We start from the raw sequence: 23,049 nt of genomic DNA, 5'->3' as shown, positions 1-23,049 counted from the left end.
GAAGTCACACACTTGTTCACCATTCACTAGGACCCCATTCTTTTTCTTTTCTTTTTTTTTTTTCAAGACAAGTTTTCTCTCTTAGTAGCCCTGGCTGTCCTGGAACTTACTTTGTAGACTAGGCTGGCCTTGAACTTACAGAGACCCACCTGCCTCTGCCTCCCACATGCTGGGATTAAAGCATGCACTACCACTGCCTGGCCAGTCTCCATTCTTTTAAAATTTATAATTAATTTTGAATACAAGATGGACTTAAATTTAGAACTACTTGACTGCCTCTTTTGTGTGTGTTGGGAATGCCTACAACCTTGAACATGCTGGGCAAATACCACTGAGCTAAGTTGTTTTTTTTTTTTTTCTAACATTTTGAGACAGGGTCTCATTAAGTCACTCAGGCTGGTACTGAACTCAGTACAGCCCCAACTGACCTGGAATTTGATACTCCCATATCAACCTCCCAAGTAGCTGGGATTGTAAGCCTATACCTCCAGGTTTGTCACTTATCTCAAACAGTTTGTCAAATGTTTATAAGATCAACAGGATTTTCTTTCTTTTTTTTTTTTTACAGGATCTAAATGTCAACATCATAGTTACCAGTTTATTTCCAGGTTCTTTTTTACTATTCTCTCTCATTTCTCTTTGATAAAATTTATCGGTGATGCAGTCCTTAGTGGGTACTGTTTCCCAATCTGGTTCTTCATGGCGATGCGAATGACCACTCCACTCCATCTCCTCTATTTGCTATAGACTGGCATTAGATACAGGCACAGGTGTGCATCCCAGGGCAGCCATGAATGTAGCCCAACACATTTATAAACCTGTCATGTCAGTGTTACAAGGTTAGACACTCCTGATAGAGGTCAAGGCTGTCTGTCTGGACAAGTCATTCTTGCATGTCACTGTGCTCTTTAATAAGGAAGCACAGAGTACTAGCTGCATTCTGTGATGTCAGTGGCCCTGACCCTCAGTCTTTACTGGGGACTGAAGAACTCAGTTCAAAGTCGTCTCCCTTCGTATCTCTTATCTGTGGGGAGACTTGCCCTATAGATAGCGGTCCTCAGTGGCACCACTATGAAAATGGCAGTCTTGGATCTTGCTTTGGAGAAATGTTCATTCTCTACACTCCCCAGAGGTGGTTTATCTTCCCCCTTAAAAGGGGTACACACAACTTTTGATAGTCAATTCTTTTTTTTTAATTTTTATTTTTAAATTTAAATTAGAAACAAGGTTGCTTCACATGTCAGTCCCAGGTCCCTCTCTCTTCCTGTCCCCTCCTCCCACGCCCTACCACCAACATCCCCCAATATCCCCTCATTTCCCCAGGGAGGGTGAGGCCCTCCATGGGAGTGTTCATAGTCTGTCATTTCATCCAGGGCAGGGCCTAGACCCTCCCCCCAAGAGTCCAGGGTGAGAGTGCATCTCTCATTGTTGGATGGGTGCCCAAAGTCCATTTATATGCCAGGGATAAATACTGATCTACTACCCAAGGCCCCATAGATTGCCTAGGCCTCCTCACTGACACTCACATTCAGGGGGTCTTGATCAGTCCCATGCTGGATTCCCAGCCATAAGTCTGGGATTCAAGAGCTGCCCCTTGTCAGATCAACTGTTCCTGGGGGTTAAACCAGCCCAGTCTTAACCCCTTTGGTCATCAGTCCTCCCTCTCTGTCACTGGGTTCCTTAAATTTAGCTCAGTGTTTAGCTGTGGGAGTCTGCCTCTGCTTCCATCAGTCATTGGATGAAGGTTCTGTTTCCCAGACTTTCTGGCCATGGGATTGTAGGCTGGCACTCCCCAGATCTATGTCTAAAAACCATATATGAGAGGGAACATGCCATGTTTGTCTTTTTGTGACTGGGTTACCTCACTCAGAATGGGTCTTCTAGTGCCATCCATTTGCTTGCAAATTTCAGGATTCCATTGTTTTTTTCTGCTGAATAGTACTCCATTGTGTAAATGTACCATATTTTCTCTATCCACTCTTCAGTTGAGGAGCATCTAGTTTGCTTCCAGAATCTAGCTATTACAAATAATGCTGCATGAACATAGTGGAACAGATGTCCTTGTTGTATGAATGTGCCTAAGAGTGGAATTGCTGGGTCTTGTGGTAGGCTGATTTCCATTTTTCTGAGGAATCTCCATACTGATTTCCAAAGTGGCTGTACGAGTTGGCACTCCCACCAGCAGTGGAGGAGTGTTCCCCTTTCTCCACAACCTCTCCAAACTGTCATTGGTGTTTTTTATTTTAGCCATTCTAACAGGAGTAAGGTGGTATCTCAGAGTTGTTTTGATTTGCATTTCCCTAATGGCTAGGAATTTTGAGCACTTTCTCAAATGCCTCTCAGCCATTTTAGACTCCTATATTGAGAATTCTCTATGTAGTTCTGTAGCCCACTTTTTAATTGGATCCTTTAGTGTTTTGGAGACTTGCTTCTTGAGTTCTTTTCCCATTCTGTGGGCTGCCTTTTTGTCTTGTTGACTGTGTCCTTTGCCTTACAGAAGCTTCTCAGTTTCAGGAGGTCCCGTGTATTAATTGTTGACCTCAGTGTCTGTGCTACTGGTGTTATGTTCAGGAAGCAGTTTCCTGTACCAATTCATTCAAGGGTATCACCCACTTTCTCTTCTAAGAGGTTCAGTGTGGCTGGATTTAGGTCTGTGAAGAATTGTGCTGATAATTTATTGGGGGATTGAATTGAATCTGTAGATTGCTTTTGGCAGGATTGCCATTTTTACTACATTGATTCTACGCATCCAAGAGCATGGGAGATCTTTCCATTTTCTGATATCTTCTTTAATTTCTTTCTTCAAAGACTCAAATTTCTTGCAATGCAGGTCTTCACTTGTTTGGTTAGCACCCCAAGGTATTTTATGTTGTTTGTGGCTATTGTAAAGGGTGATGTTTCTCTGATTTCTTACTCAGCCCGGTTCTTTTCCAAACTTTTAAGTGTTTGAAAACAGAATTCTGGTTGGTATGGCAAGTGCTTTTCCCACTGTCCATCTCACCTCCCACTGCTGATCTTTTTTTTTTCTTCCGAGACCGAGTTTCTCTGTCCTGGAACTCGCTCTGTAGACCAGGCTGGTTTCGAACTCACAGAGATCCGCCTGCCTCTGCCTCCCGAGTGCTGGGATTAAAGGCGTGCCCCACCAACGCTCAGCCCCATTGCTGATCTTATATCAGTACAAACTCACTCTTGTAAATGATACAGTTGAGAGATGAGCATTAAGGAAGGTAGGACATATGACCCCAGTTCAGGCTATGCCTGGATCATTTAGATCAAAGTTTCCCAGGGTTCCTCAGCAGACAACACATACTGGAGATTCAGTAACAATACTTTAAGAGGCCCTTAGGTCAAAGGAAATCACTAACAGATGTGTTTTTATTAGGTAGGCAAACCCAAACAGCATTTATGGTACAATTTATAATAAATATTTCGAAAAGTTAGCAAACATTAATTTTTATTATTTTTCTTGTTGTTTTCCAAGATAGGATTTCCCGTGTAGCCCTGGCTATACTGGAACTGACTCTGTAGACCAGGCTGGCCTTGAACTCAGAGATCCACCTGCCCCTGAGTACTGGGATTAAAGAAGAGTTACACTACCACATGGTGGTAAACTCTACTTTTAATCATAACTATTCCTGGGATGTATCTACTGGCCAGACACCTTGATACTACGATCCTTGTCTCCGTCCGCATCAGTGTTCACAGTGATGTCTTCTCAGTAACTGCCTCAACTGAGACCTGCACTGACAAAGCACACTATGGGAAGGAATAAAGTAGTCATCTCAACTGCAGTGAGTGTGGTGTGCAGGGATGCAGGTGTCACTGCTTCTCACACGGCAGGCCCTTGAGCTCACTAAAGTAGCTTTGTGTTCCTTCTCCGGAGGGTCGTGTAGCACTGGCTGTGGCTCAGAGCCCGACCTGGCCTGCCCCTCTGGGGCTGTTTGTTTCTGGTCACAGTGCTTAAGAGGATTTGTTCCATATCCCTTGACTTGGCTCATTCTTCAACAAACCATTGTTATTTGCTGTTTTCCCAGTGAACATCAGTGACAAGAGTAATTTAAAAAGGATATTGTAGATTAAGAGCTGACCTTCTAAAGGGTCGCCAGCTTCCCTCACAGCCACTGGCTGTCACCATACTTCCTTGTTGTTGGGACTGAATTTCCAGAACCTGCTTCCGCCTTCCATGGGGCTACATCTCCAAAGTGGGCTCTGGCATTGAGGAATGTGCCCATGTCTTCCTGCTGACGTTGGACATGGCAGACAACATCACATCCCCTGTTTATCTAGTGGAGTTTCCACTTCCCTCCCTTTTGTCCTTCTAGTCCAGCCCCAGGGACAAAGACACCCCACCTGGCCTACAGACCTATATACAAGAGAGAAATAGCGATTGTGCATGCTGAGTTTTGAGACCACTGACTACACAGCTGTAGCTGACACAGAAGAACACAGGAAAGATAAGCGAGGCTGTGTAACATCCTGGAGGCCTCTTTCCTTCTAAAAGGGGTACATTTGCACTTAACTAGTGTTGTGTACACTGACCCTCAAACCACAGAGGGTCAGTGAAGCCCTTATCCCAAGTGAATGTTCCCACCTCAAGCTCAGGTGGACCCAAGCTAAGCTGCTAGGGAGCCCGGTTATGGAGATCACATGAAATTGGTGCCCAGAAGCCAGCTGCTGCCTAAGTCCTAACCTTTCTGCTGCTGGGAGGATGGGAGGGGTACCTGGGAGCACTCAGGAGCAGGGAGCAGATGACAGGCTAGCCAGGACCCTAACCCTACCACATGCTGAGAACCGGAGGGGTGGGGCCAGATCTTACTGGTCCAAGCCACCTTTCTGTGCACGTTGGCTACCACCCAGGTCTGCTCCTATTCCTGCCATTAGTCTCTCAAATGTGTGAACAAAGTAGAAAAATGTGAGTTGTGTTGCGTCACCAGGTGCCATAGCGGCCTTGCTGGGTGGGTGGGAACTGAGTGTTGGACTTAAGTCTGTCCAGCTTCAGGTTGAGAACTGAAGCATGGGCATGCATAGTTTTGAAGTTACGAATGGGGCTGGGTCATAGTCTGCTCCCCAGCTCTTCATAACTAGAAAATGCCTGCCTGTAATCTCAGCACACATCCCAGAATGTGCAAGGTGGAGGCAGGAGGATCAGAAGATGAAGATCATCTTGGGCTACACACATATCCCGAGCCACCTGAGACCCTGTTTTCAACAAAAGATTGGTGATGGGGTTTCTGACAGCTGCAGAGGCAGGTGGGTGATTCCATGTCTGAGACTGTCCACATGAGAGACACAGGAGCAGATGTGCATCAGTGCCACTGGGACATTGGCCTCCTGGAGGTGTCTTTACCTTTGTACTCTTATTAATTCCTTCTAGTCCTGCATGCCAGGCACCCTGGCCAGCTGGCAGATCAGCTATATTTTGCTGACCTTAGCCTTTTCAACTCCTGCCCTCTAGGCTACCCTGCTCCTTCTAGGCTCCCCAACCTCTTGAAGCTGCCCACTTCTCCCTGGATATACAAGCTCTTCCTTCCTAAGGAAGGTTCTGTCCCTGTAACATGGTAGTGGCCTTGGAGAGCCAACCCCTCCTGCATAGAGCTTCTGATGGAGGGATAATGATGGCATCCCAAAAGATATCCACATCCTATTACTTGGCAAAAGAGAACTTTAGGAGCTGGGAAGAAGGTTTAGCGGGTGAAGTGCCTGCCCACTCACAGGCATGAGGACCCAGTCAGATCCACAGCACTCACGCAAGATTAGTGTGGCAGCATGTGCTAGCAATCCCAGTACTAGGAGACAGATAGGGGGATTCTGGCAGCTTGCTGGTCAGTCACTCTAGGCAATTTGGTAAGCTCTAGATTCAATGAGAAGCCCTGTCTCAAAATATAAGAGTAGGACATCCTACATCACCCTACATCACCCTCTGGTCTCCATATGCAGACTCACAGTTTAAGGGGGCAAAAAAAGGACCACAGAGCTGGGTGGTGGTGGTACACGCCTTTAATCCCAGCACTCGGGAGGCAGAGGCAGGTGGATCTCTGAGGGTGGTCTGGTGTGAGTTCAAGGCCAGCCTGGTCTACAAAGGTACACAGAGAAACCCTGTCTCAAAAACAAAACAAACAACAACAAAAACAAACAAACAAACAAAAAGGGCCACAGATGTGATCAAGGTGGTGAGATGGGACAGAGCTCTGACCGTATCTAAGAGTACTTAAATGTAGCTCCATTGATGGAACAGAGGGATAACTGACCTCAAAGAAGTCAACATGATCATGAAGGTGGAGGTTGGAGTGACAAGAATCTTCCCCTAGAGTGGGGTGACACCTAGGTTTTGGACTTCTGGCTACAGGTTACATGGATTGTGGTATCTTGCTTCAGCAGCCCCCCCCCCCCGGGGGGGCACAAAGAAACTAATAAGAATTGAAAAATGATGGCAAGGGGGCTGGAGAGATGGCTCAGAGGTTAAGAGCATTGACTGCTCTTCCAGAGGTCCAGGGTTCAATTCCCAGGACCCACATGGCAGCTCACAACTATTTATAAGTCCAGGATCCAACACCCTCACACAGACATAATATAGGCAGAAACGCTAATTAAAAAAAAAAAAAAACAAAACTAGCCAACAAATTTAGTATTAAAAAATAAAGAACTTAAAAAATGATGGCAAGATCTAGCCCTGAGTTATACTGTCTTGTGATGTAGGCACTTGGGGTTCTCCTGAGCTTGTACCCCAGGAAGAATTCCTACCCAGAGCCTCTAGCAGCTCACCAGCCACAGAGTGGAGCAGCTGCCGCCTTGGGAATCCATGTACAGCATGTCTGGAAGTTATTCTCTGGCTACAAGGTGACTTTAAGGTCCCCTAGATCAGACACAAGTAGATAAGCCAGTATACCCATTGCCCATCCCTGCTGCTGAAGACAGAATGGGCAAAGAACACAGACATTTTATAACCATGCTCAAACATTATCAGACACTGCTTTTACAGCTGCAAGGAGGTTCTGTCTGTTAAAGTCAGCACATGCTGTTGGCCTGCCCAGGACCCAGTGGGATGGCCACACAGGCAAGCCCATTGTTCTGTGCTCTCAGGTGAAGGGTACACATGTGCCCTGGGGAGGTCATAAGTACCTGGGCCTTTAAAACTGGCAGGGCAGGGCAGGCTGGCACCGCCTGAGCAGCCGTCTGGACTGCTAGCAGCTCTGCAATTGCACCCTGCTTTTTGTTTTCTTCCTTCAGACACTTTGTAAAAAGAATTTTCCTTTAAAAGTAAAGAGAAATTAGTATCAGAATATCCTAGGTCTGAGTATCAGGCTTAGTCATCCGTGGAGTTCTTTTGTTCATTACTCAGTCCCAAAGCGGACTCTGGGACTCACCCCACCAACAGAGCAGATCTCTTCTGGCTAGTGCTGTCTCCAGTGATTGCACCTAGGACTGGCTTTCAGGTGAGTGAGAGAGGAAACCTAAGGTTTTTCCTGTGGTACGACGTGTAGGAAGGACTGATATCTCTCAGCTGGTGTTTACACAGCATGAGAACAGAACAACTTTAAAAGGTTAGATGAGGGTGGTAAGGTCACAGTTTCTTCCTCCTGATCTCAATCTTGCAGGATGCGATGCACAGGAGGGCTAGTGGGGGTGCTGTTCACTCTGGCCAGCCTGCTGCAGTTGGCTGTGGCTCTGAGAATTGCAGCCTTCAACATCCGGACTTTCGGGGAGACTAAGATGTCCAATGCCACCATCTCCAAATACATTGTGAAAGTAAGTTCAGGGTGGCCCATGCCTGAGAGCAGACAGACCCTAGGGAGAGGTGGAAGCTTCTCCAAGGGCCACCAGGTCTTAGCAGAACCTGGGTGATGTCAGGATTGCCAGCCCAGGTCACTGTCACACTGCCCATGGCTGGCAGATATGTGACAAGTGTAAGCTACAGGTAGAACTGTACCATGAGTAACAGCGGCAGCTGCAGCTCTGGCCATCTGGTGTCTTGGGCTGCTGGTGGCAGGACTTTCTACCAGCTAAGATGTTGTGACCCTACCCCCAGATCCTGAGTCGCTATGACATCGCTGTTGTCCAAGAGGTCAGAGACACCCACCTGGTGGCCGTTGGGAAGCTACTGGATGAACTCAATCGGTGGGTGACAGTGCTGGGGTCCTGGAGTGTGTATTACTACCACTCACAGGGAAGCAGCTTCACTCCCTTCCTCTTCGTGCTCCATGGATGGAACCTTGCTACCAGCTGCCAGGAGTTCCCTTTATGGTCTCAAAGGACCTCTGGTTTCCTTTATCCAGGGACAAACCTGATACCTATCGCTATGTGGTCAGTGAGCCGCTGGGTCGCAACAGCTACAAGGAACAGTACCTTTTCTTGTACAGGTAAAGTCCTATGCTATCAAAACCTGAGAATACAAGCACAGGATGAAGATAGTACCCGAAATCCGTCCTGCAGAGGCTGAGGGTGGTCTGGAAGCCCAGGGCCACCTCTTTCACTTGGGAGGCCCTTAAAGAGTAGGGGTAGCAGTGTACATTACAGGGCAAGAGCAGAGGGTCACAGGATAAGGCAAAGGTCAGATGGGCATCTACTCTGATGCCTCTCACAGTTTGTACCAAGACAAGGACTTGTGTCATGGTGAGTAACCTTGCCTCTGCTGCTCCCAGCCCTAAAGTAAATTCTGCCTGGTCTTTCCTTAGGCCTGACCAGGTGTCTGTTCAGGACAGCTATTACTACGATGATGGCTGTGAGCCCTGTGGGAATGACACCTTCAGCCGAGAGCCGGCAATTGTCAAGTTCTTCTCCCCATTCACTGGTGAGTGCTGCTGTGCTCCACTCTCATCCCTGCCCAGGCCAAGTCGGAGTCCCAACTTGCAGGTCACATCCAGACATCTAGAAGCCCATGGCAGGACTGTCCCCCCACTCCCCTCCAAAGCACCCTCAGCTCTCAGTGCTCTCAATTTACATTCAATTGCAAGGACGATGTCTATTCTCTGAGAGACTGTCACACTATCGCTGCTCCACAACTAAGCCAGGCCCTCCATGAGGGTCCCAGTGCATACTCAAGCCAGCTACAATCCAGACGGGTCTCTGGATACCATGCCCTCGGCATGTCTTTTATCTCCTCAGAGGTCAGGGAGTTTGCAATCGTGCCCCTGCATGCAGCCCCAACAGACGCTGTGACTGAGATTGATGCCCTCTATGATGTTTACCTGGATGTCCGACAAAAGTGGCACCTGGAGGTGAGACCATCCTAGGGACAGTGGGTTCTACTGGCTCTGCTTGTCACTGGACCAACAAGCATGTTTCCTGGTAGGACGTCATGTTTATGGGAGATTTCAATGCTGGCTGCAGCTACGTCAGTTCCTCCGAATGGTCTTCTATCCGCCTCCGGACAAGCTCTATCTTTCAGTGGCTGATCCCTGACAGTGTGGACACTACTGTCACATCCACACACTGTGCCTATGACAGGTAAGCAGCCAGGATGTACTTGGTCAATCAACCCATCACTACTTAAATGAGCAGAAACTTTGGCTCACAGGGTCCTAGTTTTCTTGTCAGAATGGCTGCTGGTAATGGGTTCCCATCTGGATATCCCTCACATGCTAGTTCCTGCCAGTGCAGGGCCTTCTCTTAATGCTCCTGGGTGGATCAAGTTTAGACCTCAGGGCCGAGAAACTATTACCTAAGACTATGTGAGACAAGAGGGTGACGGAACCTTGTCCTCTGATGTTCTGCAGGATCGTGGTTGCTGGAGCTCTGCTCCAGAGAGCTGTTGTTCCCAACTCTGTTGGTCCCTTCGACTTCCAAGCAGCATACAGCCTTACCAAGCAGCTGGTATGTGGCCTTCCTTTATGTGGTTTAAGCTAACCTGAGGCCAAGCAAGGGCTGACTTCAGTGATTGCCGACACTGCTGTGTCCCACAGGAGATGTGGGTGGAGGTGGTTTCGGTCAGGAGGAGCACGGCTTCCCTACCTGCTCACTCTCTCTGGTGGAGAAGCTTGCTCTGGCCTCATACCCTCCCCGCCTCTGCAGGCTGAAGCCATCAGTGACCATTACCCAGTGGAGGTGACACTCAAGTAAACACGATGCCATCAAGCAGCGCAGCCAAGTGCTCCTGGTGAGGAAGGTTCCAACTGTGCCACCAGACACATGTGGCGCTGCAGCCCTCATCATCCCGGGACAGACAGAACAACTACCTGTGCACTAAGAAATCCGGTTTAATGAGGTAAATAAAGCTGAGCTCAATCAGCTGTGGCACCATCTGTGTATCAAGTCCTTCCTCCCCAGGCAGCTCCATTTGTCGCCCGAGAAGACCTGGGTTGCATACTAGGCCCGGTCTCTGGGCTGTCAATGTTTTTCCAGGGCCTTAACCAGAAGGTCGTTCAGGCGGCCAACCATGGGCCGGGGGTCATCAACGAGTCCTGCTGCTATCATGGCGTTCTCATAGATCTGAAATGTAGGGATGGACAGTAAAATCAGGATGAGGGGTCAAGTCCAGTCTGACCTACATGTGACCCTGAGGAAGAGAGTAGCTTCCTACCCCCAAGGCAGACAAAGAAATGCAGTCAGTCCTCCTCACCTGATCCACCAGCAGCTGGGCCAGCTGCGGCTCCCGCTCTCTCAGCTGACTGAGCTTCTTTATTAGTGTGTGCCTGCATCACGGAAACAGAGGGAAACCAGCTCAAGTTGGGCATCACCAACCCTGGGCTTCTGCTGTTATGTTACGATTATTAGAACACTAAAAACTACAATGTGTCTAGACTGTCTAGCATGAAAAAATACCCAGGTTCTAGAAGTTACCCAGACAACAATCACCATAAAAGTGTCAGCACCAACGGGCGGTGATGGTGCAGTCTTTAATCGCAACACTTGGGAGGCAGAGGCAGGAAGATCTCTGTGAGTTTGAAGCCAGCCTGGTCTGCACAGTGAGTTCTAGGACAGCCAGGACTGCTACACAGAGAAACCCTGTCTCAGGGAAAAAAAATGGCAACTACCAAAAGTGGCTTTTTTTTTTTTGGTTTTTCGAGACAGGGTTTCTCTGTGGCTTTGGAGGCTATCCTGGAACTCGCTTGGTAGTCCAGGCTAGTCTCGAACTCACAGAGATCCGCCTGCCTCTGCCTCCCGAGTGCTGGGATTAAAGGCCTGCGCCACCAACGCCCGGCCAAAAGTGGCTTTAAGGGCACAGAGATGGCAAACAAAACAAAAAACAGGCAAAGTGAGGAAATGTCAGGTTTGTGGTTTAACACAGGGAAACAGAACTTTAGTAGGAAAATGGGAAACAAATTAGATCAGCAATGTTGTGTTTAACCCTCCAGTGAGCACCTTTTAACTTGTGTTTAATGCCAAGGGCCTTCCTTCTCTTAGAGCCATCCTTACATGGCACACAAGCACAGCATCCACACTTTGTAAACGCTGTCCAGACAGAAGACCGTGCTCAAACAATCTGTAGGAGCCCTCGACAGCTGTGAACTGGGCCTGGGCAAACCTGGGGTTGATCTCCAGAGTGGGTTGTAGCAGTTGAGCTCGTTCCTCCTGGGTCTTGGCCAGCTGCTGCATTCGCAGGAAGTGCCGAGCAGCCCCCATCTCCAGCACCGTCACCATGGCAGGGTGGGTGTCCAGGCGGAAAGTCACCTGCAAGGAAGGCCTAGGATGAGGAAGAACCTAGTAGTAAGGGGCCCAGGGTTGACAGGGTCCGAAGTTAACCAGGCCATTAGGTAGAAGGCAGACCTGGCCCTATGGTGGCACCTGCTTCTATATCAACTGCTCCAGTAATTTGTCCAGGTTGTGATGACAAAGATGACAGCTAGATGTCTAAGGCTTATGGACTTGGACTGGCTCCAATCCTTCTCCCTGGTGGCTAGGAGACCCTCCCGCGTGAAGAGGCAGAGCCGCAGCTGTCAAGTGAGGCCTCTTCATGACAGGAGGCACAAACCTCCTGTGTTCGAGTGAGGTCCTCAGCAGGTAAGGTCAAGAGGAGGCAGAGGTGGCTTTTTGGAAGCACCCGCCCTGAGGCCTAAACCCCACTGGGGTTCAGAGACAGTAGACTGGCAGGCTTGAGACTGACAGTGCCAAAGCTTTAATGGCAAGATGCTAGTGCCTGGTGGAGTTGCCACGAGGGTTCAGTGCCTTTCTGTGGACCCCACCAGGCCAGTATCTCAAGCTACAGTCAGGCTCTAAGAAGACACCAAGTTCCCAGTAACTGCAGGAAGGCTTTACCTTCACATTGGTGACACGAGACCCCAATGCGTTTCTCATCCAAGCCATTAGCTCTTCAGTCTCCTTCTCAGGCAGGCATTCACCAGCTGTACAAGAGAGTGAGTCAACCCAGGGGCTACTAACCACTGTCGCACACTCCTGAGCTATCTCTAGCTATACTTCCTCGCCAGGAACTAGGGACAGAGGCTCTTGGAAATGCCTTTCATGGACACAGAAAACCTTGAAAACACCCGTGGTCGCTCCTGTCCTCTGCAAATTTTTTAGGACTTTAAAAAAAGAAAAATTTGAAATCAACCACGGTAGTACGGAATGTAATCCTAGTACTCAGAGCAGTGAGGTGGGAAGATCAGGAGTTCATGGCCAGCCTTGGCTACAAAATGAACACCTATCTTTAAAAAAAGGGGGTGGGGTGGGGTGGGGTGAGAGCAATTCCACCTCTCTCTAAAAGTCTGGTCAATTGCAGGAACCTCCACAGGAGGAACATCAGCAATGCCTGGGCCCTAGATGTTCCCACTGCTTGTTAGGCTTTTCCCAAGCAGCTTCCTGCATGGGCTGGTGAACTAAAATCCAAGTGAGAAAGAGAATGCTGTGTTCATGGGCAGGTCAAGATGGTCCTGGGGGGATAAGTGAGTTTCCTGCACAACATTCCTATAGGACCATGCCCCACAGAGAGATGGGAGTCAACCTGGAGATGTATCCTCAAACTTTTCCTCCTTATAGTGGTCAACGACGATGTCTGTCTCCACAGAGATCAGCTTCTTCTTGTCGAACTCCCGCAGGTGCAGCAAAGTAAGCTCATCAAACTGCTCGTAGCAGAAGAGTACCTGCGGGCGTCCACACCTATTAACCCACAGACACTGGGGCTCTGGGGCCTGAGCAACAGCTCATCAGAGCTCCTAAAAGAGGCTCTGGCTGTCTTGGTGACAGATACACACACCATCTACCTAATGACAGACACATCACAGACAGGGAACTGCCTTATACCACACAGCCCTCAAACACATTCAGTCATTTTCTCTTATGATGACTTGGGAGTTCAAGCCCTTCCCTCAGAGCTCAGGCCCTCTAAGATACCATCGTTGGCCTAGCAGCAGGCCGGAGTCCACCCACCTCAGTGTGTTTCTGCCGCATGGCCTCGTAGTAGGGTGAATGCTCAGCCAGGTGACGGTTAGGGGCACACAGGTAGTAGATGTTGCGGGTGCCAGCCTGCATTCTGCTGGCATAGTCTGATAGACTGGTCAGCTGCCCAGCAGGCAGGGCTGAGGACTCATACCGTAGCAGCTTCGCGATGTCCTCCTGCAGACATGGGTAGATCACTGCTTACCCCAGGGCCAAGATCTGAGCACCATCCCCAACTCAGATTTGTGGTAAAGCTTGCAGTTTCCTGGTTCCCTGGCCTGTCCCCCAGACATGATGATGGACTCAGAATTTCAGACAGACCCATGAGCCCTACTGAAGACACATATAAGACCACGGGAAAACTTTTTAACCTAGGTGACCTAGGGCCTCCAGGAGAGCTGGGCAAACTATTTCAGGGTAGCCAACCTCATTCATGGCAGATACTACACTGGGGCCTAGTAGCTTCTCTCTGTCCTCAGTGGCAATTGAACACAGAAAAAAATTCCACATTTCCCAGCATCTTCAGAGCCAGAAGCCTTCATGGTACCTGTTCTGGAGTACATAGCTGAGAGGAAGGCCTTTAGGGAACAGGACACAGACAGGACCAATGCAGCCCATACAGGCTATGCAGAACAAGAAAGCAGTAAAGCAGTTCCCTGGAGCTGTCAGCTTGGATGCTACCTTAACTAAGCCATGCCACCCCTGATCATCCCAGCACAAGAACTTGGGGCGAGGATGTGAAGAACAATTGAGAACAGATCCAAATGAACAGGCTATGTCTTAGACAGAGATAGAGGTTTTCAGATCTGCCAAGGCAATGTGCAGCCATACCCGTATCACACAACTACACCTATTAAAAACATGAACTGAGCATTTGGCAAAGGCCCTGTCCCAGCAGAAGCTGGAGAAAGGCTCAGTGGTTACAGGCACTTGTTGCGCAGTCTTCACAAGGGCTGGAATTATGTCCCAGCAGTCACACAATTGGGTGTCTCACACACCCATAGCCCCAGCTCCAAGTTGGAGCTTTTTTGCTTCCAACCAAGTTGAGAAAATACAAGTTCCAAGTTTAGGGAGATATAGTGCCTTAAAAAGCGTAGATGGGGTGTGACAGAAGGCCACCGTCACTCTCTGGTCTTTATGGGTGTATCTGCATACATGTATGCACACACACACATGCATACATAAATGAATAAATCTTGAGAACTGTGATCAATGAGAGTGAATGGCATCATATTGGGTCATAAATGTCCCCAAGGGCTCATGACCAATGGTGCCCAAAGCAGCAGTATTCACAGCTGAGGCCTTGAGAGACAGCTGGATCACAAAGGTCCTGGCACACTGATGAGTTCATGGCTAAATGGGCTAATAGGAAGTGGGGGAACTTAGAACTGGGGTCTAGTTGGTAGAGTCATTAGGGGCGTGCATTAAGGGTACATTTGCCCACAGCCCCTTCTCTTCTCTTGTCTGCTTCCTGTCACCACATGCTCCCAACACTTCATGAAAGTCCTCAAATACCAAAGGCAAAGGGTCGCTGAGTGAAATAACTCCTTCCTTCTTCAAGCTGATCTCCTTGGCTCTTTGTCACAGTGACAGACAGAAAGCAAATGGTATTGCTCAGACCTGTTGACAGTCTGGTGGGAAAAGGCCCAGAGAAGATTCATGGAGCCTGCCTTGGCACCTGCATACCAATGAGCTATGAATGGTCTTTAGGGCAGTGACATCCATGGAATTTTTTGTTTGTTTGTTTTGTTTTTTTCAAGACAGGGTTTCTCCATAACTCTCCATTCCTGTTAGTATCCCCTCATTGAGAAAAGACCTAAGAAAATCAACTTGAAGGAGCCACAACTAACTGAGGGGAAGCACTCATTCTGAGTGCGGGTGGCACAATCCCATAAATTGGGGGCCCAAGTAAAAATAAGAGAAAAACAAGATAGTCAGAAAACACAGGAATTCTCTATTTGGGCTCTGGACCCCCCCCCCCAACTGAAACCTCTGTAACCAAGAGTAGACGAGTCTGCTCTGAGTCACTTTTGTCAGGTGCTCTATCAGTCACTTGAGTTTGACCATCACAGTTAGGGACATATACTATCTATCAGGAGACCCAGGAGCCTAATGTTCCAAATGCTGACCCCTGGCAGCAAAGGGCAGGTGTCCATCTGCCTTAACATCACATTCAGTACAGCCTCACCAGCTTCCTCTGTAACAGGGACAAGGTTGACCGAGAGGACCAGAAATCAGCCTACCTTGATGTTTTGCTCTGCAGTGGTCACAATGCCCTCCCTCATGAACAAGCCATAATCTTCAAAAAAATTTGGCATATTTTTCAGCATCTTTTTTACTCTGGTCAAGGAAGAACTTGATCAGTCTCTGCTGTAGAACATCCCGGAGTTTCCTACAGGACAGAAGTTGCTGACTGTAAGCAGGGCTTTCTGTGAAGTACCAGGCCCATGGGTGCATGAGAAACGCACACCACACCTGAGACTGAAGGACTAGGCATAGCAGCACACCTAGAGTCAAATGGAAATTGCAGAATGGAAGGACCCTGCACTGCCCCCCCCAAATGAGAAACACCCTGCAGGAAGATGGCAATACAAATTTCGAGAAGACAACCAGCAATGGACATCTTGAGGTGTGTCTTCCCTGAGCATCAGCAGGGATCACACTTATCAGAGATAAGGAGAGTGACTTCCACTGTAGAACATGACAAAACCATTATGAACAGGCTCAGGGTTAAAATGAATCATGCAGTGCTGAAGCCACCAAAAACTGCCATCTAACAATCCTAGAGATAGGAAGAAATGTCCGTGTTAGAGAACAAAACAAGCCGGGTGGTGGCGCAGGCCTTTGATCCCAGGGCTCAGGAGGCAGAGGCAGGCGGATCTCTGTGAGTTTGAGGCCAAGCCTGATCTACAAAGTGAGTCCTAGGATAGCCAGGGCTACATAGAGAAACCCTGTCTCAAAAAAAACAAAACAAAACCCAGGAAAGTCTAATAGGGATAAATTACAGCACAGTATATATGCACGCAAAGGCTGGACCTACACTGCAGAGCTCCTCGTTCAGGTCAGTACTGTATGCAGTATACACCCACAACCTGGACACACTGAGCAGATTACACACACCCTGTGTGTTGGGGGAAGTCCTGTGCATTTGTCAATAAAGACTGTCTGGCCAATAGGAATCTAGATAGGTGGGGCTAGGAGTCCAGGAGGATTCTGGGAAGGAGAAAGACGAGAAGAGAGTTCAAGATGTAACCGCCATTGGGGTAGGAAGCCTGGAATCTCCCCGGTAAGAAACATACTTAGATTAACAATTATGGGGTAATTACTTAAGTCGGAGCTAGCCAGTTAGAAACAAGCAAGGCCAACAGCTTCATAATTCATATAGCCTCCTGTGTGTTTATTTGGGACTGATACGGCTCTAGAACCAGGCTGGCACGGCAGAGCCCAGGCGACTGGCGGGGGATAAACCAAAGCGGCTAGCAAAAGAAAAAGCTTCTCTTAACACCTGTGTAATGTGGCAAAGTTACAACATTATTCTGCAACCAGGACTTTTTACTGCATTATCACATAAAGAGCTAAAGCAGTTTTATTAATGGGGTCAGGATCAAGTACACAGGAGTGGGCTTTAGTGAAGGATGGTTACTATCTTAGTTAGGTTTTCTATGGCTGTGATAAAACAGAGCCATGAACCCCAGTGCCTGGTGTGCCTGGGCCAGCACAAAGGGCACAGTAAGGCTTGTTGAAGGAGAGGAATTAGCAGAAAGGCAGTTCTAACCCAGAATAATGTAAGAACACAATACACCCTGACAGGAACAGAGTGTTCCCTGACTAACTTGAGCAATCGAACCACGGTCCATACAAGGAAAGTGGTAAACATTTTTAAATACTATGGAATACTATAGAAAGGGGTTGTCTAGCATGTATGAATCCCTCAGTTCAACTCTGACACCACTTTAAAAAAAATCATAAATAAGTGAAATACTGAAAATGTGCTGAAGATTTACATCTACAATCTTCTAAATAAGAAAGCACCCTGGGTTTGGGAAAGTGGCTCAGTGGTAGAATACTTGCCTGGCAATAACCAGTACTGTAAAAATGAACAATTAAAAAAAAAAAACAAAGTAAAAAAATCCCAGCTGGGTGCTGATGGTGGTGCATGCCTTTAATCCCAGCACTTGGGAGACAGAGGCAGGCGGATCTCTGTGAGTTTGAAGCCAGCTCAGTCTACAAAGCTACGCAAAGAAACCCAAACAAAAACCCAACAATAAAGTGTGTGTGTTTGTACAAACTAACATACCTACCACTTCACATGATACTCACTGAGAGGAAGCAAGAATCATCAAACATAGAGAAGCCTGAAAGACATCCCTTTACCCCAGAGAACATCACTAATCAAGGGACAAGTCAAAATCCTGCCCCACCCACAGGAGCAACCTCTTTCTTTCCTGGAAGTGTCCCACATTGCCAAATGCAGGGCCACTCTACAGAATACCACAAGAAACCCTCTGGGGAAAGCAAGTGACTGAGACTTATTCCTGGGGCTTGACATGACCATTGCCACAGGAGCAAAGCAGCTGTCAGCAGCCATAGCAGTGCAAAGACTAACGTACAACAGGCAGTTCCTTGCAGTGGTTACTGCTCCTTTTCTAGGAGAGAGGGTCACAAAACTTTCTTAGGACAGAAGCCAATCCTCCCTTGAGATTCCAACCATTGCCCTGCCACAGCCACATAGTCTTGGAAATGCTGATGTATAGGCTGAGGGAAGTTGGCTGGAGTGCACTTGGTACAGCTACCTGTGAATCACCACGCTCCTTCAATAAAGTAACCCAATTTTTCCCACTAAGCAGAACCCAACAGTCTTTATTTTCCCTGTCAGCTCCCTGTCTACTCCACTATTTTCTATGTCTCCCAGGAGACACTCAACATCACACAAACCTGCTTGCTCACAACCAGAGAGGTAAAAGCTGTAGACCCAGCGGGGCTTGAGGACAGACAATAGCAAGGATAGAGCAATGCCAATAGCTGGTTCTGAGGTTCTACTGAGTAGAAAGAAGTCTTTGTAGATTGGAGACACCCCAACACACAGAGGAAAATGGCATCAGGAGGACAACTCTGCCAGAGAGGTCCAGAGCAGAAATGTCTTAGCCTACTCGCAACTCAGGAAGGCTCTGATTCTTTTGACATTCTGTCTAAGGCGACTATTTCTGCATAGATGAGCTCAGACCACCCAGCCTGACAGACACAGCTGTGGTGCAGGACACTGAAGCACAGCCACTTCACCTCCACACACGCATCAGAAGAGTGTCCCAGACCCAATCAGCTCTATGCTTGGTTCTAGGGTCACCCCTGCCTCATCCAACTCCGACTGACACATTGTGACTAGAATCTCTCCATACCTAGGCTGGGTGGGGGGGATGGGCCACAGCTGGAATCAGTAATTCATCAAAGATATCCCACAACCCTCTTCACAAGTAGAGAGCAAGGCAGCAGTGCATTTCCCACTGCTTAGGAGCTTCTGGACACTCAGAGCCTGTGCCTACACATGCGCCTTCACCACCAGCAGTGGAAAAGCACCACCACGGGGCGTGGAGCTGCCCTGCACTGTTGGCACACATTCGGCAGTCTGGGGTTAGCAGCATCAGAGTGGCTGAGAAAAAGGGCCAAGTTCTTTCTTCATTCATTGTACACTTGTATTTAATGGGAAAAGTAATTTGTGTTTCACCCTAAGAGCCTGGATAAATAATATATACTACTGTGCAGTCGTTACAAGTGCTTCCCAAAACTACTGGGAGTGCCCGTAACCAAAGGGGACAAGCTGAGGCACCCGTCAGTACAACCCAGCCTGGCCTGGCATAGCTCCACTACTTCTAGGCTCAATGGCCCGGCCAATCCCAAATTCTTCCTGACAACAGTTGCTCAACAGTAAACCTCAGAGGTCAGGACACATAAAAGGGCAGAAGGGACCTCACCCTCAGGCCTCTTTTTGCCCTTTGTTCTTGGCGCCTGGAAGCTACAGCCCTCATGAGAATGCCATGCCATGCTTACCGAATGAGTGCGCTCTCCTGCAGGAGCTCTCGGCTGAGGTTCAGGGGGATGTCCTCACTGTCCACCACACCTGAGGAGACAGGGAACATCAGAGCCCTGTACCAATGGGACGTCACCCTGAGGTCCGCTCATTCTGAACTGACTTCTCACTGCCTCGCCTCCTGCGAGCCATGCATGGTAAAAGAGGGGCAGGAAGGGCATGGGAGCACTGCTTCTCAGTCCTGCTCACGGTTAGTGGGCTGCTCAGCAGCCCCAGGGTAAAACTGTCTCAGGGCAGGACTGGCCTGTGCTGGGGGTGGTGCCTGTTGGGGCACACAGCAAACACATTCTGCCATTCAGCTTCAAGGTACTAACTAAGCTAGTATGTAATCTCAGAACTTGGGAGATTGATGCCTGGGCTACACGTAAGAAAAGGTTTCTAACTGTAACATGGATAGTATTGGTTTTTGTGATATGAAAGTGAGTGCTGAATTCTGTACTGAACAACAAGCATGAAAGAACTCAATGCCCTCCGCCATGGACAGACAGGACAACCAAGCTGTTTCTCATAGGCGTTGAGCCCGCCTTCCTGCCTGCTCCATGCTGAGCCCTGGGAGGATGGTTTGAGAGGCAGCAATGCAAAGGCAGTGGGTAGCATGGGGACACAGAACCACTTAGGGACCCTGGGTCACTGTCCACACCAGAGTTTGGGTGGCAGCAGCAGTACCTCGAATGAAGCGCAGCCACTTGGGCAGGATATCGGTAGCCTTGGTCTGGATAAGAACCTTGCGGCTATACAGTGCCACGCTGGAGCCCAGTTCCCTGCTCACGTCAAACATGGATGGTTTCTGGAAGAATGGAAAGCATATGATCAGGTGGTAGATAAAAGGAAGGTGGGATTGAGGACAGCACAGCAGAGAGCTGACACCTCCCTAGGCCACACAGATGATGAGCCCCAGGGGGGAAAGGCCATGGAGAGAGGAATAATGTGCCTATTCCTCACCTGTGTCAGCTCTGCAGGGGAAATTGCATCCAACAGAGGATATGAACAAGTCTTTTATGTCCCCAAACAGTCACATGTTACCAGGAGTCAGAATCAGCAAACCAGCCAAAATCAGCATGTATTTCCCCACCACCATTGCAAGATAGGGCCTGGCCATGGCTTTTACATTTTTTTTTAAGATTTATTTATTTATTACATATACAGTGTTCTGCCAGAAGAGGGCACCAGATTGAATTGTAGATAGTTGTGAGCCACCATGTGGTTGCTGGGAATTGAACTCAGGACCTCTGGAAGAGCAGTCAGTGCTCTTAACTTCTGAGCCATCTCTCCAGCCCAGCTTTTACATTTTTACAATGGTTGTGGGAACACATGAAGACATGGAGTTGGAATTTGGGAGTCATAGGTCCCATGGCAGCAGCCTCTGGTCCACTGAAGCACCAACTGTGAGTTGGAAATGCTCACACTGGGATCACAAAGCCAAAACCCCGCTGACCCTTAGAAAACCCACTCTGCCTCAGCACTGGCTGCAGTTGTGGTGTGAGCTGATCTAGGATGTCCCACTGAGCGGAGATTCAGCATTTCTGACATGCATGGATGTCAAGGGAGGGTCAGGGCCAGCCCAGCCCTTTTCCAGAGAGCAATACGATCTGAATGCTTCCAGAGAAAAGCAGGAGAAGGAAGGAGAGTAGAACTTGACTAGGCTTCTGCACTGTGGACTCGGCAGAGCTGCTGTGTAAACCAGGGAGGCGGGGGGGGGGAGTGGGAGCAGCAGTAGCATGCAGAAGTCTCAACCATGCACAATGGCAAATGTACACTAGCAATTCTATGCAGCTCTTCTGTGGGAACCGTGGGCGCTGTTAGTCCTGGATCAAGGCTATGCTGTGAACAGCCAAGCACCTCACCGTCTCTGGCACATAGAAGATGCTGCGGATGTTGAGTGGTGCGTCCGTCTTGTAGTGCAAAGTGAAGCGGGGTTTGTCATAAGCCTGAGCAATGTAACGGTAGAATTCCTCATGCTGCAACTCGCTGATGTCCTTTGGGTCCATCATCCAGATGGCCTGCAGATTGATACCAAAGGGGAGGTGTCATGTTCAAAGCATGCTTCTCAATGCCTGCACAGGCCCGGGATAAGACCCACAGACAGGCCAGCAGGGATTAGGAAGCTCCCACAAAGGTGACATAAAGCGTGAGATACAAAAGGCTCTGGAGCAAGAGCCCCTCCCTGTGACAGCAGGCTGGGAAGGACTAACCAGGGGACCAAACATGAGTATACTCAGCAGAGACAACAAGCATGCCGATAACATGTGATCTATCCATGAGATGGAATACTATTCAGTCACAAAAAGGAACAAGGCTATGCCTGTTACAACATAACTCCATTGATATACAATGCCCAAATTAGGTAAATGCAGACAGACAAAGTTGATTGTGGCTGTAAGGAAGGTCTGGGCATAAGAACTGCTAATGGGGACAGGCCTACTTTTCACATGCTAGAAGTGTTCTAAAACCAGTGGTAAAGGTATAACTAGCTGTATAAAACAAGTACCACTCACTAAATGGGGGGGGGGTGCACTTTGTAATATGTGACTTATGCCTGAAGGAAAATTGCCTGTACCCCTAACTTCTATCAATCCTGTGATTCTAAGCAAGGTATCCCTACTTCATCTCTCCCTCTACATTCTAGAGAGGGTTTCTGCAGCTGCCTGAGCCTCACAGGCAGCCCATGCCTCACCTGCAAGGTGTTAATCCGTCTTCCATTAAGGTACAAGGGGAAGCTGACAAAGTTACTGTACTTTGTCACCACATCTGGAGGAGAAAGAAACACAGTGAAGATCAACAGCTTTCCAGGGAGGTCTTGCCTGTTCTGTGCAAGGCAGGTACATGCAAACCTTTAGACAGGCACAGACCGCTAAGGTCAACATTCACTATGGGAACAGGGGGCCACCTGGTGGCAAACGATCTTCTCGGAGCTCTGAAGAGCTCAGAGAGCCAAACAGTGGCTGCAAGTACTCACTTCTCCCAAGCTCTCAGAAGGTCTAGGTTTAGAAGGCTCTGCCCAGAAAGCAGCAGAGTCTCAAGATATCAGGGCATGACAGACAACCCCAGCAGGACGTGACAGAGGGCTACATAGCCCTGCCATCCAGATGGCTGAAACAGGGCTGGTGGGAACTCGTTTTCCACAGATGTGGCATCTGAGTGAGAGGTTGAGTCCTCTCCTGACCCATTAGTGCCCCTCACCCAGGCATGTCTGCCTTGCAGGTCTGGCTGTCCTCACCTTGTACCCGGGACTCGTTAGCGAAATCCTTGCAGTCCGACTTGAGGTGGATGATTATTTTGGTCCCAGGTCTAACTCCTGAAGCTTCGGCAATTTCAAACACTCCAGAACTAAAACACGAAGGAGAGCAAAGTTAGCTCCACAGCTTGCTGCAGACCAAGCCATGTGTAGCAGATTCAATTACTGGGATTTTCACAAGTTGAGCCCACACTTGAGTGCGGAAAAGGTTTTCCTTTTTTAAACAGAATCTTGCTAAGTTGCCCAAGTTGGACTCAAAACTCATGATCCTCCTGCCTCAGCATTCTGCATGCTGGGGTTACAGGTCTGCACTACCACATCTAGTTCTCTAGCTTCTGACTCTGGCAAAATCCCTATGCCACTGAACAGACATCAGGGTCAAGGACAGCTGCAAATTGTTACAGGGTATGAATGCTGG

General features: G+C 48.5%; 2 protein-coding genes across 2 annotated transcripts in view; one reads left to right on the top strand and one right to left on the bottom strand.

Annotated features, from left to right (window-relative positions):
* Positions 1–7,112: 7,112 nt before the first annotated feature.
* On the top strand, positions 7,113–10,236 carry Dnase1 (deoxyribonuclease 1). Its single transcript, XM_005081661.4, has 9 exons — positions 7,113–7,433; positions 7,596–7,746; positions 8,027–8,115; positions 8,274–8,357; positions 8,673–8,788; positions 9,103–9,215; positions 9,290–9,444; positions 9,714–9,810; positions 10,009–10,236. The coding sequence occupies exons 2-9, from the start codon at positions 7,597–7,599 to the stop codon at positions 10,054–10,056; spliced, it is 852 nt and encodes a 283-aa protein (XP_005081718.1). The 5' UTR covers positions 7,113–7,433; position 7,596; the 3' UTR covers positions 10,057–10,236.
* Positions 10,176–23,049, bottom strand: part of Trap1 (TNF receptor associated protein 1) — a 28,552-nt gene continuing 15,678 nt past the window's right edge. Inside the window, 13 exon segments of the mRNA XM_013121731.3 lie at positions 10,176–10,425; positions 10,556–10,628; positions 11,462–11,607; positions 12,193–12,278; positions 12,878–13,016; positions 13,303–13,488; positions 15,555–15,620; positions 15,622–15,703; positions 19,357–19,426; positions 20,063–20,183; positions 21,241–21,396; positions 22,071–22,144; positions 22,614–22,723. Coding sequence (XP_012977185.1) covers positions 10,324–10,425; positions 10,556–10,628; positions 11,462–11,607; positions 12,193–12,278; positions 12,878–13,016; positions 13,303–13,488; positions 15,555–15,620; positions 15,622–15,703; positions 19,357–19,426; positions 20,063–20,183; positions 21,241–21,396; positions 22,071–22,144; positions 22,614–22,723 — 1,411 coding nt within the window. The 3' untranslated portion in view covers positions 10,176–10,323.

Source organism: Mesocricetus auratus, unplaced genomic scaffold (assembly GCF_017639785.1).
Source record: "Mesocricetus auratus isolate SY011 unplaced genomic scaffold, BCM_Maur_2.0 Super-Scaffold_100007, whole genome shotgun sequence".
Lineage (NCBI taxonomy): Eukaryota > Metazoa > Chordata > Mammalia > Rodentia > Cricetidae > Mesocricetus > Mesocricetus auratus.
This window is presented reverse-complemented; position numbering and strand designations above follow the sequence as displayed.